We start from the raw sequence: 20,156 nt of genomic DNA on the forward strand, positions 1-20,156 counted from the left end.
TTATAGATCGTCCTATTTATTTATAGTTCAAAAGTTGTAGCTCATCAAACATGTTATATAGGAAGTAACATTTAACTGCAAGTTTTTAATAATAATGCAGTTTAGTCTAGGGCGCATAATTGCATCCACAAACTTATTATTTTTTTAACTTTATTCGGTTTCATATGAAGTTTTGTTTTATGGTGGAATTTAACTTAAAAACACAACGAACCTTACATGTAATATATGTCGAATTGCTGTATACATATTGGTAAAATTTGTCATAAACCACAGTTAACAGTCTAGCTCCTGTGTTATATTTTTTATATAACAGTTATAAACAAAAATTGTTTCAGACCTTAACCAATCTTTGTAGTTGTTTTGGTATTTTAAAAAAATTAACAACTGACATTAATGCGACAGGAATACATGCCACAATCATTAATGATGTTTCATCAATTTAACACATAAGCACCTGTTTATGTAGATTGCATACAAGGCTGAATACCGCGCCAACCTCGGCAAATGTCCTTACGTCACTGAAACGATGGAGAGGGCTCACCAACGCGATATGAAAGAACTATCAAGCGAGGTGAGTGCAGGAAAAAGTAATTTACGATTCTGGTTGCACATCAATGATAAAGATTATACTGAGTGCAAAAATTAGTACCGAAAATCAGTTTGTTTGGATTGTATGATGGTTTAGATAGCGTCATAAGTCCCGTTGCATTTTCATAGTAACAGTCATTTTTAAGTGTTTTGCCTCGTTAGCTTCCTTTATTTATGCAGCAGGACATTTTAGACGTTTTCAGATTGGGCTGTGTTTTGCCTGTAGGCCAACAACCCTGCGTAACATTTTCATGACCATGTGTAGGTGTAATTATTAACCAATTTAGTAAGGGTTCGCCTACGTATATTTTGTTATACCTAATTATGAAGGCCAAATGTGAATTATGAAGGCCAAAGTAATGATTTGCCACAATGGCAGCATTATCTCATTTTGCAATACGCAACACTGCTTAGTTTAATCTAGTGTAAGTTTGCTACCGTTCAATTGTATGTCGTCGTAGTAATTAATTTCGTTCCTATTTTTTTTAATATATTTTTTTAAATTTAGAAACGCTACAGGCAAAGCGCTCACGAGATCATGGACAAGTATCATCTGATCACGGATGAACCGCGCATGGTGAACGCCATTCAGGCCATGAAGCTCCAGAGCGCCGTGAGTATACCATTCATATGATCAATTCTCGTTCAATCAATTTTTGTTGCAGTAAGTGGAACATTACAAGCTTTAATTAAGACAAACATAAAGTAGTAATTTAGAGTTGTCGTCAGAAAGTTTCGTCATAAAACCAGTAAATTCTAAGGGTATTGTTTGATGTCGCGCACAAATATGCAACTGGTATCTCAATTTAAATTCAAGAAAGGCTGGTGTTGACGTGGCAAACAAATAAATAAAAGGCTTCATTAATTTTCTGGACTCCATCAACGTTGGTTTGAAATCATGCTTTAAAACTGCTTTTTTATGGTTATACATTAACCAACCTTAATGAACCAAGTATTTCCTTGCAGAAAAAGTACAGGGAGGATTACGAAGCCGGTAAAACAAAGATCGTGACCGACATCCTTCAAACACCAAGTGTTCAGCTGGCTCTAAACTCCAGCAAACTCACGAGCGAGGTATGCTATCTGTATACACACTTCTGTAAATATGTGTAAAGAATTGGAAGTAAATGTTGTCCTAGTATTTGTTAAATAAATGTTTTGTAAGGCAATTTTGTTAAATAAATGTTTTGTCCGTTAATTTGTTGAAGAATGTTTGGTCGTAGGCAACGGTTACCAATTTTTTTGTCTAAACAAAAAGAATAAAGAAATGTGCATTACAGATCCGTGCATAGTGTACACAAAAGTTGTATTCTTTAACCAAAATATTTCTTATATTTAACCACTAGGAGCGCTCACGAGAAAGTTTAAGTGATGGAAAAGAATATTTCCACAGTATTTGTTGAAGAAATGTTTTGTTTCGCAAATTTGTTAAAAAATGTTTTGTTGAGCAAACTTTGAAATGTTTTCTCATTTAATGTGATAGGCACAAACCGATTATTGTCGATTCATTAAAAATGCAGAAATTGCTGCTAATCAAGAGCATTTTGCTTTTGAGTTTTAATATTTTTACCAAATCTTTTTTTTTTTACAAAACCATAACGCATGTATAAATCAAGACAAAACGGCGTTGTGATAGAGGAAAGATAATTTTTTTGTAAACGGTGTGTTTTAAAAACTCGGCAGAAACATACTAAACAAGCAAAATGAACACAAAAGTCCATCACAATCACGGTACGGCGATTATTTTAACTATGCTGTGTTTTAAATAGAAAAGTTTTTTTTTTTTTTTGTTCAAAATATTTTTATTGTTAAATTTAACATTAGACTCGTGACTAATTAGAGTTTATTCACACAAATTAGGTCAAAATGTAGCAAAACCCATAAAACAGGAATTGTATTCATAGCCAGAAACTACCAAAACATCACATATTTGTAAAACCTTAATATGGTAGACTGTTTCGAAAAACATAAAATCATTTCTTAAAATTTTACAGCAATATACATCGTGCTTTATGAATAAGCATTTTCAGTTTCTACACAAAAATAAACATGTAAAAAATGCCAAAAATGTTTCTTTGTACCGTGGCAATTGATACCATCTCCTTTACTCTACCCTTATAAAACTACCGAAACTGACCATGCAAAAATATTTAGATAAAACTGTGTTATAATACATCAACTTATCTATCATTTTGTAATATCACCTATTTTTTCATTCAGATCCCTTATAAGGAGGCTGCCTTGAAGGATTTACCCAAGGTTCACATCCCTGAAGATGCAACTTCTATTAAGCATGCACAGGAAGTTGGAAAACTAACCAGCGAGGTAAAGTGTTTTTCATTGATAAAATTTGATCGTTCGTCCAGCAGTCAAACTCGCCTGATCCAGTACTTCCTAACATCCATATTCTTCAATGAATCAAAAAATCTGAAAATAATAAAAATCCATTAAAATCCTCAATGAAAGAATTCAATTAAAGATACACGTACGTGTACAACTGGGATCTAACCTTTTTAAAGCAGTTTTGTTAGTATTTTATCAATTAATTTCTAAACCTTATTTCATATTTAAACTGTTCAAATTAGTTAAAAAAAAGGATTGCATTTTAAAGTTTTAATTACAGATCTATTTAACGTAAAAATCACCAACATATTAGTTTTAGTGCTCCTTGGTTGCACAATGGTTCTAAATTGCATGCAACCTTGGATTTGTCATTTTATAACCTCCGACCGTAGCGTTTTTCAACCCATTAAAATTTGTTTACACCACTAAATGTTCTGTTAAATCTTGCACAACTAATCAGTGAATTATAAATATATCTACCAATTTGTGAGTTGAGTAGCATTTAATTGTGCAATGGCAGGAAAAACAATTTTCTATATTTTATCGTCTTTTACACTATTCTCTCTACTTCGTGTTTATTTCGTTACTAATTTGACCTGACGAAGCACGGTTGTGCAAAAACTGTCAAAATTGCAACACAATTTGTCGTTTAACAGTGCCACCTGATTTTCAGATTAAGCAATGGGCAAATACGGCTATTAACAAAAACTTTCAAATCTCTTTTCCTTTAACAGATAACGTACAAGAAAGACGCCAAAGAGAACGCAATGCAAGGTTACAAGAAGGTCGCCATGAAAGACCACTTCACCTTGAACAGACTGGATGAGATCAAGGATCTCTCATCCGAGGTCGATTTGGCGCCATTTTGGCCTGCCTGGAGTGGTGTGAAAATACCTGCCGTGGAAATTGCCTGTTGATTTTCATTGAAGTGTGTTTCAACTTGAATTTATGTTCAATTGTAAAACTGTTCTCCAGCAAGTATTTTTTCGTATAATAAAAACAACCTAAGCTCCACACAGTCCTTTGAATTCAATGAATATACTGTTGCTCCCGGCATTGTATTAATTGTAAAATTGTTCTCCCCGCAATTATATATTAAAATTTTGTTGAAAGAACTTCACAGTTGATACAATGCCTGGCAGCAACAGTTTACTCATTGAATTTAAGTTATAGTGATAAATAACTGTTTACCTTTTTTTTATAGTTTTTTAACCTCAATCTAAGTTGTTCTAAAAAAATACCTTTCTACTTTTTCCGAAGTGCTCTTGCACTTAAGCTTTAAAACTGCAGTAATTTGACGCAATCGTGTTTTTTAATATAAAAGTGATGTCTAAATTTAACAAACTTAACAAACCGTCCTAAAAACGTTTAAAGGTAGCAGAGTTAGGCAATCCAACGCGTTCTGGTTTATAACGAAAATAAATTTTATTGTAAGTTAAAAAATATATCATAAAATGTAGCATAATAAGATCACCATTATTATTGCTTGTGTTAAGTTGTGATTGCAGTGTTTTGCGTGTGCTATATTGCTTATGTTTTCCCATAATGTATTTGGTTTATACCTTTGTTTACCGCTTTCACTTCTATTGTGTGCTGCATTTTTTGCTTTTTATTTTAAACCTTTTGATAAGTTTTATTTTTACCAAATCCCATTCCACAACTCATAAACACACTGACAAGTTTAAGTTCACGTTTTAAGCTGCATGTGACAATTCAATTTATATGTATATTTTTTTCTGTATGTTTTGTCGTAAAAGTAGCCAATGTTTGCATGCATAACATTTCAGCATATACATTCCTGTTAACAATCTAACTATAATATGTTCTATATCTAGAAACAACATGGCTTGAACGTTAAAAAATGTTTTTACTATTAGTTACATAAACTTAAAATAACTTTGTTTCAACCTCGTCGCCTTAAAGACAGTCAATGAAACATATTTTACTTTAATCTGAATGTTAAACGTGAACGTCGTTTTGTTTAAAACGTATTTAACACTTTTTAATGTTAATGTACCTAAGTCTGCTTAACGTTGTTCAAACATTTTAAGTTTTTTTTTAACAGCTAGGTGTTGATTACAATTACCTGTTATCTAAGTCAAAATTCTTTATCATAAATCCGAAAAATAAATCTTTTTTTATAAATAAAGTTTCATGAATCCGGTTCAACAATTTTTCTATATTAAAGTATATATCACCGTTTAAAGTTTATTTACGACGGCAAACTTAACCTGCTGTTTCGCGTCCATTTGTGCAGGTGAACTACAAACGTGACCTCTACGAGCAGAGAGGTCAATCGATCCCTGTGGTGGACACGCCTGAGAACACACGAGTGCAGAAAGTACAGAAACTACAGAGCGACGTAAGTGGTTTACTATTATTGTTTTTGCAAGTTTTTTACTTGCAAATTTAAAACTGATGTTAAAGTAGAATGAATATCAAAACCGAAGTAGGTTCCACATTTTGCATATTTTGAACGTTTTAAATAATTTATTCACTTAATGACAACTTATCGTGCCCTTTTAGATAATAAAAGAGTAGAATGAATATTAAAGCCAATACCGAAGTAGTTTGCATATTTGAACGTTTTAGATAATTTTTTCATTTTCGCATCAAAATATGCTTTCTACTTCTGTAAAGATGTTAATATTCATCCATGTCTAGCTTCAATCTCCAACCATTATCTTATTATTTATCCAAAATGCTCACAAATTTTTTACGACAATTCACCCACAAATTGTGAATTTTTATAAAATAATCTCAGAAATTATATTTAGTTGATAATCCTTTAGTGGTCCACTTTTTTATACATTATCTATTTTATATTTCTTTGTAATGTACATTTATAGATTTTAATTGTAAATTGCAAATACTTTTAGCCTATTTTTCTTACTTTTTTCTTTCTTTTTCTGTTTACTGCAATCGAAGCGAGAGTTTGTTTCAATTGCTTTATACTGTTTAGTGCTTTGAAAATTCGTAATTTTTCGTTTTGCAATTTCGTTTGCCTTTTGTGGTAAATTTTTTTTAATTTGTTGCTGTTTTTCAATTATTTAATTTCAGACTGTACTGTACCTTTTGGATTTATTTTATAATACTAAAAAAGCGATTCATGGGGATACAGTTTTTCCTAAAAATATAATATAACGACTTACTTTTATTAGGATTTAATACAGTTTAAGGTTTAAACAGTTTATTGCAAATCTATTTTTACGCAATACGTTTGATGATAACTTTTAACAACAATAAGTTCGCTATCTCAGTTTCAAATTTTTACTTTTTCCGATTCATGAAAAAGATATACGATTCTTTCCTACAAATGCAATATAACGACATACTTTTATTGAAGTTTTAGTGCAGTTTAAAGTGTAAAACCTTTTATTGCATTTTTTTTACATTTTACCAAACATTCAGTTCGATATATACGATTTTCATATACGATTTTTCGAAAAAAGCTATAAAATGACCGACTTTTATTAGGGTTTAGTACAGTCTAAAGTTAAATAATTTTCGCAAAAACGTTGGATGGTAACTTTTAACGAAAATTTAGTTTGCTATTTCAGTCACAAATTTATACTTTTTCCGTTTCCGTTATTTACCTTTTTCCTGAATCCTCGCATTATCTTATTTCCGCGCCGCGCAGAAAACCTATAAGAAAGATCTCGAAAAGTTGGTCAAAGGTCACGGGCTGACCACTGACGTCACGCCTCAACTTAAACACGCCAAAGAAATGGTGGCGCTACAGAGCGAGGTGTGTATCACATCAGGGGATTTTTTATTAAACTCCCCTATGTGTGTGTTGGGGATTTTTGCTTTTAGGTTTTGCGTGGTAATGTTGAACTTTTCTTTCGTTTTTATAATTTTTTTATTGGTTTTGCAACTTATTGGTTTGCTGCAATTCATTGGTTTTTATTCGTGTGTGTTGATTTTTTGCTTGAGCTGCATGACTTGCGTCTTCTCTTATTTATGTTGCAGTATTTTCCAGTCTTTATTTTATTTAAAAAACATCGATAACTATATTTTTATGTTGAGGCATGTTCTTTTCTTTTTCATTTTAAAAATCTTAATTTTTTAAAGTTGCTTAACGTAGAGGTGTTCTGTAAATCTTGAGTACTATGACTGATTTTTTCATAAAAAAATATAATGATTTGCGCAATAACATTTTCTTTTTAATATTTTCAGTAAAAATAGACGACAATCGTTATACTAGACTTGGATAGTTTTTTAACTACTAAATGTATTTTTGCGTTTTGCTGCGTTCAATTTGTCATACCTTGTGTTATGTTTTTACGCTATCATCATATATTTTTACGTTGCCTGTTGTCATTCATCGACTCTGTTTATTTTGATCGCTTGCCGTTTTGCTTGCACTTTGAAGTAGTTATCAAACCAATCAAAAACTTGAAGCATGTTGAGTGGCTACTGCTGATAGCTTGAGGTTAGTTTACCATAATTGTTATTGCAAATTGTTCCTGAAACATACCGTTCAAAATATTTTTATATAAAATGTTTCAAGTGATTGATAAAATATTCACACCATTTTAGCTTGTTTATGTTTCGGCATACTTATTTTTAAGTATACTTATTTTGGATAAAGCATCAAGAATTTATCATTTATTCTGCCAACTTCTTTCATGTTTAACATTACACATATCATTCCTTTCTGGCGACTATATCTAAAATAGTAGGACGTCTGGCTAAAACCATTTGTAAGTTGTATCTAATTTAAATGTATATAAAGACATTTTAACTATTTTGTGTCTATTTAATTACTGAATGTAGGGTAAAGGTCTGGGATTGTTAATTTAACAATGAACGTAAAAGTGTTTTCCTTATGCTACAAACTAAAGTTTTTTATACACGTTCAGCAAAAGTACAAAGAAGGTACTAAGGACCAGCACGAATGGAAGAGTCATGAAGCCATTAACACACCGACCGCTGTTAAGGCTAGAGAAGCCCATGATCTTACAAGCGACGTAAGTTGTTCCTATTATATTTAGTAAATTAGCGTAAAAATAATAATAGGTATGCCGGCATACTGGTGCAGATTGCTCTAATCTTACAAGCGACGTAAGTTGAACCTATTATCTTTAGTACATGAGCGTAAAAATAATCATACATATATTATCATTGTAGAGGAATTAACAACATAAACGATTAAACGAGTGGATTCGTATCTTCATAAGAATGAACACAAAACATTATTATTTAAACAGAAACAGCACCAGTGTAAGTTAAATATCACACTAACATGAAACTAACAATATAAGCTCCTATCTCGACAATGTAGTAACACCAACTGCCTTAAGCACAACTACAATTTTAAGTCATCACGTGCTCAGTGACCTTTGACTGCAAGAAATAGATTGCTTGCACAGTTAAAATGGACATATAACACTTACATCAAAATGCGCAAGGTTTACAGGTTAAAATAGCAGTGTAGAGTTTTTATTGCTTGGGTATTTTATCTGTGTTCATCCTTTTTACAAAATAACATCTTTCCAGGTATAGAAAATTAAAATTCCGTTAAATTTTAAATCGTTTTCTTTCAGTTTAAATACAAGGAAAACTATGAAAAGGAGAAAGGTCAGGGTTGCAACGTCATCACTCCAGCTATTTCGCACGCAACCGACATTGGAAAGGTAAGACTGGATTCCTAATAAAAGAACCAGTTTTTTAAGGATGCATATTCTATTGTTCTGCACTTAGCTTTAACCACCTTTATCTATTTTATTTGTGTGATTAGCCTTTTTAGGCTATTCTTAATTTTTACGTAGGTCTTAATAACGGTTAAGGTAAGTAAAAACAAAATACTCTTTGCAGGAGCTTTCCAAGAAATTTTGAACGTTTTTTTTACTTTTTGTGAGCAGTTTGTTTGACCTACAATCAAATCATTGTTCCTCAGCAGATTCGCGTAAAATCAGTTTTTGTCCCCCATCTTCTAATTTGTTTTTGACTCAAGTTTTGACTTGTATTTAATAATTCGGCAAGGCCTGCTAATAAAACTGGAACGAAATCAACTTTGTGCTAAAATTGCATACGTTCGATTCATAATTGCTTAAAATGCAATTCATATGTGTAAATAAACTCGTATCTTTAGATCGTGAGTGAGAATGCGTACAAGGAGAAGCACAAAGAAGACAGCGCCGTTCCTCCAGCTTACACAGTCATGCCTTCAACACTTGGAACTGAACACGTTCAAGCAGTTGGGGATAAAATCAGCGAGGTGAGTGTTTTTGGACGATGTACGATAATGTCCAGTATCTAACACTTAAAGTTAATAACGATGTACAAAATAAAAAGAGGGAACTTAAAACTACAAGTACAGTAAATATTAAAATAATGATATTTTTATTTTGTTTGTGTCTTAATTCAAGAAATTCGAATCTAGTCTAATTTAAAAGTACAGGTTCAAATAAAACGGTTTGAATTAGCGCAATAAGTTTTTTGCTTTAGGTTCAGGGAAAAAAACAAGTTAAACTGAAATACCAATTTATAAATATTTCTACGTCTTTCTGTCGTATGTTTATCATTTATTCTACTCTTGCAAAGTAACCGGGGAGTTTAAATATAATATAATAAAATCAGCGAGGTAAGTGTTTTTCTAAAGATGTGCGATAACTCCGTCTTTGTACTGTATAATACTATGTTTGCCGTTATCATTGGCCAGTACGACTCCAGAAGGGCTAATCACAGAATAAACAGTCTGCATATGTTTGTTATGCAAGTTTCAGTTGTAGACTAAATATTTAAAAAAATGAAAATTTAGTTTTATTTTGTTTGATTTTTAATTGCAATTGAAATGACTTGAAAATAACGTTGCTTAGCTTCCACTTGGTCATAACCTTTACCGACAACTTTGTAATTTCAGCGCAAATACAGGGAAGAACACTTAAAGGAGGATATCGGTCGACCGAGTGAACTGAAGGACTCTGTGCAGATCCAGCAGGACAAGAAGACCACAGAGCTTCAAAGCAACGTAACAACCGCTTTCAGAATGTGTTTTTTCGCACTGTAACTGCTTTCTGAAGGATAGCTTTAAAGCAGTAATTTAACCTTTTTTGTCACTGCGTCTTGCCTGGTTTCATACAAAATGATTTTGCTCAAATTTGCTGACGATTTGATAATAGTTTTTTACTAAACACAACAAATGCTTGTTATTTACGGCTAATATTTTGCAAATTTTATCAAATATTTTTTTTTTCATAGTTCCGTAATATTAAATTGGAGATAACATTTCGATTAAATGCTTTGTAGGAGACCACAGAGCTTCAGAGCAATCTAAGAACCACTTTCAGAATATTTATTTTCGCACTTGAACTGTTTTCTGTATGATAGATTTGGATAAGTGATTAAAATCTTTTTTGTTTTGTTTTGTTTTTTGTCAATCACCTGGCTTCGTGAAAAATAGTTTTGCTCAAATTAGCTTACATTTGATAATGCCAAGAGTGTTCATATAAGCTTTGTACTAAACACAACACGTTCATAATATTTGCAGCAACAAATTTGATCAAATTATTGTTTTTCATAGTTGCATAATCTTATTCGAAAAAAACATTTCAATTAAATTTATCGCCTTGTAGGTTTTCAAAAGCTTAAAAAAAAACAAAAAAACATTGGCAATTGTAGACGAAAATGTTTAGTTCCAACTATGGTATGTTCGTTTGCACTGATCATTCAATTTTAATGAGTTAGTAAAATCATTCTCGTCAAACAACCTGTACATTACGTAACCAAAAGCTAACGATAACATCTGCTCTTGCTTGTTTCTGTTATAGATTGTTATTGCAATTTTCTGTATTTAGCCTTTTAAATTCTCTCTATCCAAAGCTTTTGTCTTTAACAGTAGGAGGAAAACGTTATGTGTTATATTTACCAGATTGAGTACAAGAAGCAAGGTGAGATTGAAGCTGAAAAACAACGCGCTTACCTAAAGTGCTTGAACGAAACACCACAAGCAATCCACGCCAAGAAGGTGGGTGCCATCTCAAGCATAAACTAATCGACTATTTGTTGATTCATCGTATCCCATTCTCTGCCTTTTCAATGTATTTGAATTGATTTGTGTTTTAAAAAGTCTTGAAAAACCTATGTTGTTTCATCTTTAAATAGCCTTTTAATTTATTTTTGTGGAACATAAAGTTATATCATAAATACGTGCGGCTAAAAATATATTTTTTAACTATTTTTAATTTTGTTGACCTTTGCATTTATTCTCTATTAGTTTCGAGTTATATTTAAAAACGTGAAGCGAACCAACTTTAGGTCTTTGAAAGGCTCCTTCTACTTAAAAAATCTTTAATTACATTTTTTAGACGTTATTAAACATAGATGTAATACGTCCGACAATACTGCTTAAAAAGCAATTACTTGTGTGTTTAATATTTGCGAATTTATGAAAACACTGCCCCTATTTTGGTCTTATTCCGAACTATCAGTTAATGTACTACTACAGCTAATGATACAAGTATACATATCGAACCGCATTTATCAAGATGATGTCGATATATTCGACCTTTTTAGATCTGAGATTCTTCATTATCAAGCTACATTACAGATTTATGCATATAGTGTACCTACAAAAAATGTTATACTCTAATATATTTTAAAAGAGGTTGTACTCTCTTCAATCGCTTATAAGCAGATGCTGTTTTTCAAAGGAGGGAGTTAAGTTTTTATTTTAAAAGCGTTCACTTCACTTTATGTAGGTTCGCGACATTCTGAGCGACTTCAAGTACAAGGAAGCTTACGAAACGGACAAGGGGATTTTATTTTACCCCTACTCCCTTACGCCCCAGTATGAGACCCAGGTCAAAGCGGGAAAACTGCAGAGCCAGGTAATCAACCTTCTTGTTAAGAATATTTTTTTAAACTTATAGTTAAGCTATTTTACGATATTCAATTGTAAGGATAATTAAGAAGTAGCATGTTTCTTAAAGCAGTTTTTTTTCCTAATTATTTTTTATTCCTAAAACAGCTTTTTTACTTTTCCCCATTTTAATGTAGCACAGAGATGTATAGAGTAATATAATATAATAAACAGTAATTCACATGTTTTTTAGTCGCTTGCGATATTTGATTTAACCATTTTAAAACAAATAAAATAATACTATATTTTCTGGGGACAATTCCTGTAATATTTCTAATGAAATTAAATAAACAACTAAATATGTCTTAATTATGACCATTTTTGTTGCAAATCATTTTTTTAAATTAAAATGTTAACTATTTTACGATATTCAGTTTTAGGATAATTAAAAGAATCAGTCTGTTTCTTCAAAAAGTTTTTTTCCTATTTTTCTTAAACAGATTTTTAATTTTAATTCAGTTTTCGTGTAGCACAGAGATGTACCCAGTAATATAAAATAATAAACAGTAATTCACATGTTTTTCAGTCGCTTGCGATATCTGGTTTAACCATTTTAAAATAAATAAAAGCATAGTAAATTTTCTGAGGAAAATTACTGCAATATTCCTAATGAAATGAAATAACTATTCCTAATAAATTTACGTATATGCAATATTAATGACGGCAACTTAACCGAACTTGATCAAAAAGTGCAAACCAAAACATAGCAAAATCCCACCAAAACAGGATTTATTTTGTACAATCAACAACATTGGGTTTGAGGTTTATTAAATAAGTATGATTGTGTCATATCGCATTAAGGTAAAATTCCACTTAAATTCATCACAATTCTATCTTGTGTTTAATAAGATGAAATACTTTCGGAAGTAAGAATCGAAAAAATTTTGTTTTCGTATCAGATGATCTTAAGCCTGTTTGTAAAAAAACAAACAGATAAAACGTAAAATTATTTCCTAAAATTTTACAGAAATAAATGTTCCACCTATATAAGGCATCGTCAGTTTCCTTTATGCCAATAATAGCTTTTAACTAGTATTATTGGCATTTTTACATGTTTGCTTTTTGTACAGACACTGACGATGCCTTATAGGCGAAATAAATATTTCTATAAAATTTTGAGAAATAATTTTATGTTTTATCTGTTTTCTGTTTAAATACACCATATGAACACGGATCTGTTCATAATCTTCAGTAGGAAAAGAGTGGCCCAAATAAATGATCAAATTATTCGCGTTTTTTGTCCACCTCATTTTACCGCACTGAAGATGGCATAAGCACTTGCCGAAACGTATACAAATAAATAAATGAATCTTTTATCATTTATTTGGGCCACTCTTTATCTACTGAAAATTACCCTTATATACTTTATATTGTTTGTAGAACGTGTACACTAAAAAGGCTGACAAGGAACGCCACAACTTCCATCTCACAACCGACCAACCCAACTTTAAGCAAGCCAAGGAGGCAACCGACATCTTCTCAGACGTAAGACTCGATTATTTAAATGTATAAGGTCCCAAAAACACATTTTTCCACATAAATAATTATATTTTCACATTTTAATGCAAAACGAGCTCTGCTCTCTTTTACAAGTTATTTTTTAAACACAAGACCGAAATGTTATTTGGCCTGTTCTATGTATGAAATCAACATTATTTTTTAAGTCCATTGTATTTGTTCCACCAGCTCAAGTTCAACTTTAAACAGGCTTACATAAGTTTGTTTGGTGGAAGTTAGAGTATCACGCCCCTCTAGCACAAAACGATCTAAGGGTATTTTTGGGGGGTTACCACCGTTTTTACAGTGTTTTGTCTAGGGTTATCGCTCGGTCATGGATGTTTGATTTCTTCACTTTGCGAATATGTCACCAGGGTCTTACCACGATTGCGTAACAGGCATAATAACATGACCAAGGGGCTGTGTATTGTGTATTGTTTTTTTTATAGACTGATAGATATAGTATTTCGCTTCTCTAAATGTAACTTTTCTTACGATAGACGATTTAGTAAATCCTCGGCTGAGTGCTTTTTTCATTGCTCTCTTTACATGTGAATATATCACCCTCGAATATGTAGCCTAGATTTTTGGCTGTGTGTTGTTTTATTTCACTTTCTTCATATTATAAATGGCCTATTATTATTAATTGCCTACAGCTGACCTATTCTTATGTTCTTCGTTTTTTTATTACAATCTAACCCTATCTTCCATTAAATTTGACATGTGTTCCCTTTCCTTTAGCTTAAATACAGGCAACCTCACCAAGGTCGTCCTCCCAAGTTCCGCGATGCCAAGGACGTTCCTTCGATCCTCCATAGTAAGAAGATGCAGGATCTCTTCAGTAAGAAGCGCTACAGAAGCGAATACGAACAGATTAAGGATCGCTATCACCTCGACGTCACAACACCGAGCATTGAGAACGCTAAAAGAGCCGACAAAATACTCAGCGATGTAAGACAGATTTACCTTTTTTTTAAATACAATCATTCATTTTTTTATTAAATGTTTAAAAGTACCGGAGAAATGTTAAACATGGCTATTTTCCGTAATAATGTTATTGGTTATTTAGAAGGGGTTGGGGTTCGGATTTACCGTTTTTCGTTGAAGATATTACTGCTGTTTTAAATGTTTTAACTTGCTAAGCAAACGGATAGACATTATAGGTAATGTATGTCATTGTTCTATTGCAAAAAATGATTTTATTGACAATAGAACTTATGACACCGTCATATACCCATAAAACGCTGTTTCCGGACTTCTGTGTTTTTTATGTAAGGTTTATTAATGATAAAATAAAAACAAAAAATCTAAGGCAAAAAGCATACTTTTTTTTACAAAACTATAACTATATTTGCCAAATTACGATGCTCTTTAAGCCATCCAATTTATCATTACAAATTGCAGATTAGGATTTGGCGTGTTATATTAAGCAATACCATGCTTATCTCCTTCTATTTTGCGCTCTGATTGACAGGTGACATACAAGGAGGCTCACAACAAGGAAAAGGGCCAGGGACTCACTGCTTACCAGGATTCACTTCAGATGAAGCATCTTCGTACACTACCTGACCAACTAAGTGATGTGAGTACAAACCGATTGGTAAAATATAATTATTGTTGTTGACGCGCAATATCAAAAGATGCGAAAAGAACCACAAAGGTTTAAAAGATGTAAAATCACTTTATTGAAAAACACAGAATACTGCAGTTCGTCAAAGTTAAAGTTTTTGACTTTTATATCAGGATTGGTAGCGTACTTTTCCGAAAAAAACACCTGCATTGTGTGCTTTAAAATCATTGTATTGCCCTCCATATTTTTGATAATGTATAGAAGTGTATGAAGGTCTCATAACCATCGCCGTTCATTTCTTTGGTTATAAAGATTTCGATTATCTAATTCTTAACTAAAAACGATATCAAGTTTCTTCTGTAGTTTAATTATAGGGTTTTCTGTATTAGTAAATATATGACGATTTTTACTTCCTAATATCTTATATCGTTGTCCACAATGCTTTGTATTGTACGCTTTTTACAGATTAAGTACAAGCAAGACCTGGTGTTGTCGAGAGGTAAGGTTATACAAGTGAGCGACACTCCATGGCTGCAATCTTCCAAGAGAGCCCAGCGCTTTATAAGCCACGTAAGTCGCCGCATTAAAATGATTTAAGTAATATAATCACTCTACCACGCGACTTATGACGTATGAATCAGATATGATTTTTTATGACAAACTATCCTTTGAAATTCAGGATATCATCAACAAACTTGGATTCACTATTATTGCCTTCCCAAAAATTTAACAAAATAAGGACGCAAGTATCCCAAATTTTTAGAAATTATATCACGGATGTTAAACAAAATCAAACCTTAACAAATAAAGACGATTGTAATCTATACTTACGATACTACATTCCCGAATTGAAATATGTTACCTGGAATATCTGCAAAAGTCCAGACTCGAAAAACGTTTTGCTTGTTTGAGCTTCGTAATGCCGCCATTTTGTATCGAACCGAATCACGATGTTTTAGCCAAAAATACCTGGTATCGCAATCAGTATAAAGTGTCCAGTGTAGGACAACCCTACTACAAACATACTTCCCTATGTACCAATTTCGTTTTTTTAATTGACTTTCATTTTTTTTTTAGATCAAGTATGGTAAGGACAGCGGCCGCAAACTGAAGTGCAGGTTTCAACCGGAGAAGTTCAACAAACATGTGAAGAACGTTACGGAAAGCATCAGCGATTCAAAGTACGTTTGACAACTTTGTCGTTTGTGTGATTAGCTTAGCATTACATACTTTAACTTGCTTTACTTCTTGGACACACTCTGCAACGCTATGCTTATATAGACAATAGTTTAGGACCATTTAAAGTTCGCATTGTCTGAATATTTAGTTCCCGGCTTGCGTAAAACTAAAGGGGCTTCAAATCTGTCTTAATCATTTTAGGAATTAGCAGATGTTATGTGAGTGTGATTTTCTTTGGTGTTAGGGTTATAGTGACATGTAGCAATATAGTAGAAACAGGGTTTTATGTTTTTTGCAAACTTGCTGGCAAATTTAAATCGAAGAATCTTAAGGAAATGTAATGTTAATATTTTACAAAAGTAAAATGTCCATACCCCCCTCCCCACAAAAACAACAATTTTGTGCTCCATTTCTTTTAAATCCAAATCTTACATCCCACTCTACCACCCCAGTTATATGCAAGAAGAGAATTTGTGAACCACTGGCTGGCGCCTTAACCATTACATTTGTGAGATCTAAAATTACCATCGCCTTATCTTGTCTTCATAGGTTGTTTATAACCATTCTTCTGCTTATTTTTTCCAGATACCGCGACGATTATGAAACCTTCTTCAGAGGAAATCTCATTCCTTTGCCTGAAACTCCGGAAACTCGACATGCGCTTAAGAACTCGAAACTTCTCAGTCAGGTATTTAAAATAAAAAACCTAAAACTGGTTTGTGTATAAAGGACAATATCTTTCACCGAAAAGTGCCTTACGCGTAGGTTAATTAAGTTAAGTGATTACAAACAAAACCTAAATATTTTTTAGGCTGTTGACAAACACTCACGTTTGAATTTTTTTGTTTTAATTCATGTCATAATATATGTAAATAAAAACTTTCACAGTGTAACATAGAGACAAACATAACACGATCATTTTTTCTATACTGTATATAAACAATTGTAATCCAAGACAAAACACAAAAAACACTCCAAGTCACAAATAATAAAAAACGACCATTGAGTTTTTTAACATCCAGAAACTATCTTTTTATTCTACAACAGTTGTTTTAGTATAGACAAAATAAAAATTGAAATCTTTGCATCTTAAGTGTGTGTATTCAAATAAGTTCCATTTTGATTGTAATAACTGAGCAAATCATACGGTGACATTCCAGTAAAAAGTATGTCATTAAATTATTAAAAGATAGAATTTAATACTGAATTTTTAGATACATCCAATATATACCTTTACCTTGCCGAAGGCATTATCACGTTTTTTTTTAATATTTCCGACTAATAGAGCGAATACCAGCAAAAAGCCTGTGATGGTTGAAGACCTACCTCGAGATATAAAGATAAAAGAAAAAAAAATACCAATTTTTTTTAATATTTTAATTTAACTTAGCCTCCAACTGACCGTTTCATGATTCTTAAATTATTTAATATATGTTTCAAAAATTAGAGCGAATACCAGCAAAAAGCTCGTGATGGTATGAAGACCTACCTCGTGATCCCGGACGACCCCGAGTTCAAACGACTTCGGGAGGCAGCTGGTTACCATAGCGACGTGACGTACAAGGGTGAAGCGGTGAAGCAGCAAAAGAACTTCACGAGCGTCGCCGAAACACCAGCTCTCCTTAAAGCTAAAGAGAGCCAGGAACTGCAGAGCGAGGTTAGTTTCTGCTATAGTCTTTTTTTCCTTTTTTCTTTTTCTTCTTTTCTTTCGTTTTCTCTTCTTTTTTTATTTCTTTATTTTCTTTTTTTCTCTTTTTTTTCTTTTTTTTTCTACCAAATAAAGACCAAGAATGTTTTCTTTTAGCATTAAAGTTTTATTTTAACATTACTGCATATTATTTGTAATGCTTTGACAAATTCTTCCGTATGACCCAGATTTCTTTTTATTGGTCTTGCTGTATATTTATTACCTCAGCTGGGAATCGAACCCAGTTCGACGCTTTACCTCCCGATTGGCGAACACTCGAAATAAATTCTCGAGTAAAACTTGAAACTGTTAAACGCAGAACGCTTACAAAAAAGAAGCCAAGAAAACACAGTTTTATTAAACCCCAACTCAAGTAAAATGTTTAAGCTGTTCAACGTAGAGCGCCTACAAGGGAAAACAAAACGCAGTTTTGCTAAACCTCACCTTAAATAAATTGTTTAAACTTTTCATTGCAGAGCGCTTATAAGGGAGAAGCGAAGAAGAAGTTGGCGACTGAATACCGCCTCCCAGTGGAAGGGACGACCGTGATGCAGCAGCAGCAACATGCCAGCACACTCACCAGCGATAACACATACAAACAGAAGGGTAGGTGGATGTTTGACACTACTAGGTTTGGGAAATCTAACCCAACTGCAGCGATTCCCTTTGTGTAAAAAAATAAAAAAGGACACTCGCCAGTGACAACACGTACAAGAAAAAGGGTATAGGTGGAAGTTTGAAACTACTAGGCTTGGGAAATCTAACCCAACTGCAGCGATTCCCTTTATAAAAAAAAAAAAAAGAAAACTCAGAAATCTAAATAAACTGGTACAAAATCCCTTAAATTTACTTTCTATAATACCTCATACAAGTTTTTACACTATAACTAGCTTGACGAAATACTCAAAATCAATAAAAGTAACACTCAAGTTGTTACACACAATACGTTTAGCAGTACAATTTAAGTAGTGAAACTTTGTTTGGAAATACACTTAACCCAGTTGATGTTGCACTTAAATTCTAACCGGATTGATGCGCTAGATTTCTTGTATTTATTCAAAAATTGGTAAAAATTTTTATGACCTTTAATTGCCATTTATCAATACAAAAAACCTAAAGAAAAGGTTAAATCGTATTCTCTTTTTAAATTAGTTCTTATCTAGGACCCTTGTTATCCTTATACGGCAAGTTTGTGCCAAGCACTAATAAACCCCACCTAACTTTTGTTGTTTTGCATAAAACAACACTAAAACATCTATAAAACAAAGCAATGTTAAAGTGTCAGTAAAGAAACCTTTAGCAAAATTTTACTGACGAATTTATTGAGCTATTCCAGCTAAATTCGTAAAACACAATTCAAGTAGAAAATCCTAGAAGAAATTTGAATGATGCCGCATGTCAGCATCCCCGTTATGTCGTCACAAAGCCTTTAAAAATTGTGTGTTCTCGCAGGCGAGCAAGTGAAGCATGACCCGACAGCGTTCAAGAACTTGAAGGAAACACGTGACACGAAACACGCCAAGAAGATTGCCGCGTCACAGAGCGAGGTTTGTTTTGGTCTTGTGACGTCACAAAGCCATATTTTTTTCAAACACTAACAAAATTAATTTTTGAAATAATATTACCTTTAGATATTATGTTTACCAAATAAAAACCTTTTTAAAGTCTACATCCTATTGTAGGTCCACCCGTTCTCTTCTAATCCACGTTTAAAAAATATATATACTTTTTGTAGTTTTGTTGTTTCAACAGCTTACAAGTAAATTCTATTTTTTCCGACCTGATAGAACATTGCCGGATATCTTTAACAGTGGCTTATGGCTTCATAATTATCTTTGATAAACTGCAGATTCGCTTGCTGTATTTATCACAACAAACAATTTACAAAATATAACCCTGGTACTAAAGAATTACATTTTTTTAGATCCAGTACAAAAAGAGCGCCAAGCAGGGTTTGCAGAACATTCACCCAAGTGCTGAAGATCCTTGGATGATAAAAGCAATGGAAACAAACACCAACATCAGTGACGTAAGCCTGGAATGCGCTGGAATGTTGTAATTTGTGGATTAAATGTGTTTGACTTACATTCGACACGGTTGACAACAATTACAATCAATATGAGTTTTATTCCAAGACAAATTCAATTTATAGATAAAGGTAAAAAACCTAAATATGTGACAGATTTCCTCAGCATCTGTTGAAACTTAAAATTTCCTAAAATTAATCTTTTTGCTGTCACAAGTGTTGACCAGTGATTGATTTAAATGGGCTGTTGAAACAATTTTTTTCACAACTCTATTTAAAGTGCGTTTGCAATTATAATGTGACGTTACGAAGAAACAACACCTGCTGTCAATGTTTTTATAATTCGCCTACATACTTACTAACCGCAATCGATAAACTAAACAGTTTACGTGATAAACTA

At 32.6% G+C, this 20,156-nt stretch overlaps 1 protein-coding gene across 1 annotated transcript in view; it reads left to right on the forward strand.

Moving 5' to 3' along the window:
• The window catches only part of LOC146146316 (uncharacterized), a 137,381-nt gene that overhangs the window by 96,505 nt on the left and 20,720 nt on the right, over positions 1-20,156 (forward strand). The window contains exons 100-122 of the mRNA XM_083389939.1: positions 467-571; positions 1,097-1,201; positions 1,555-1,662; positions 2,809-2,913; positions 3,666-3,779; positions 5,189-5,293; positions 6,572-6,679; positions 7,797-7,904; positions 8,481-8,570; positions 9,029-9,154; positions 9,800-9,907; positions 10,808-10,903; positions 11,637-11,765; positions 13,178-13,282; positions 14,036-14,245; positions 14,769-14,876; positions 15,330-15,434; positions 15,942-16,045; positions 16,629-16,731; positions 17,491-17,700; positions 18,207-18,336; positions 19,183-19,277; positions 19,655-19,759. Of these exons, the coding sequence (XP_083246065.1) occupies positions 467-571; positions 1,097-1,201; positions 1,555-1,662; positions 2,809-2,913; positions 3,666-3,779; positions 5,189-5,293; positions 6,572-6,679; positions 7,797-7,904; positions 8,481-8,570; positions 9,029-9,154; positions 9,800-9,907; positions 10,808-10,903; positions 11,637-11,765; positions 13,178-13,282; positions 14,036-14,245; positions 14,769-14,876; positions 15,330-15,434; positions 15,942-16,045; positions 16,629-16,731; positions 17,491-17,700; positions 18,207-18,336; positions 19,183-19,277; positions 19,655-19,759 (2,682 nt within the window). The remainder of the gene's footprint in view (positions 1-466; positions 572-1,096; positions 1,202-1,554; positions 1,663-2,808; positions 2,914-3,665; positions 3,780-5,188; positions 5,294-6,571; positions 6,680-7,796; positions 7,905-8,480; positions 8,571-9,028; positions 9,155-9,799; positions 9,908-10,807; positions 10,904-11,636; positions 11,766-13,177; positions 13,283-14,035; positions 14,246-14,768; positions 14,877-15,329; positions 15,435-15,941; positions 16,046-16,628; positions 16,732-17,490; positions 17,701-18,206; positions 18,337-19,182; positions 19,278-19,654; positions 19,760-20,156) is intronic.

Source organism: Ascidiella aspersa, chromosome 5 (genome assembly GCF_963924565.1).
Source record: "Ascidiella aspersa chromosome 5, kaAscAspe10.2, whole genome shotgun sequence".
NCBI classification, from domain to species: Eukaryota; Metazoa; Chordata; class Ascidiacea; order Phlebobranchia; family Ascidiidae; genus Ascidiella; species Ascidiella aspersa.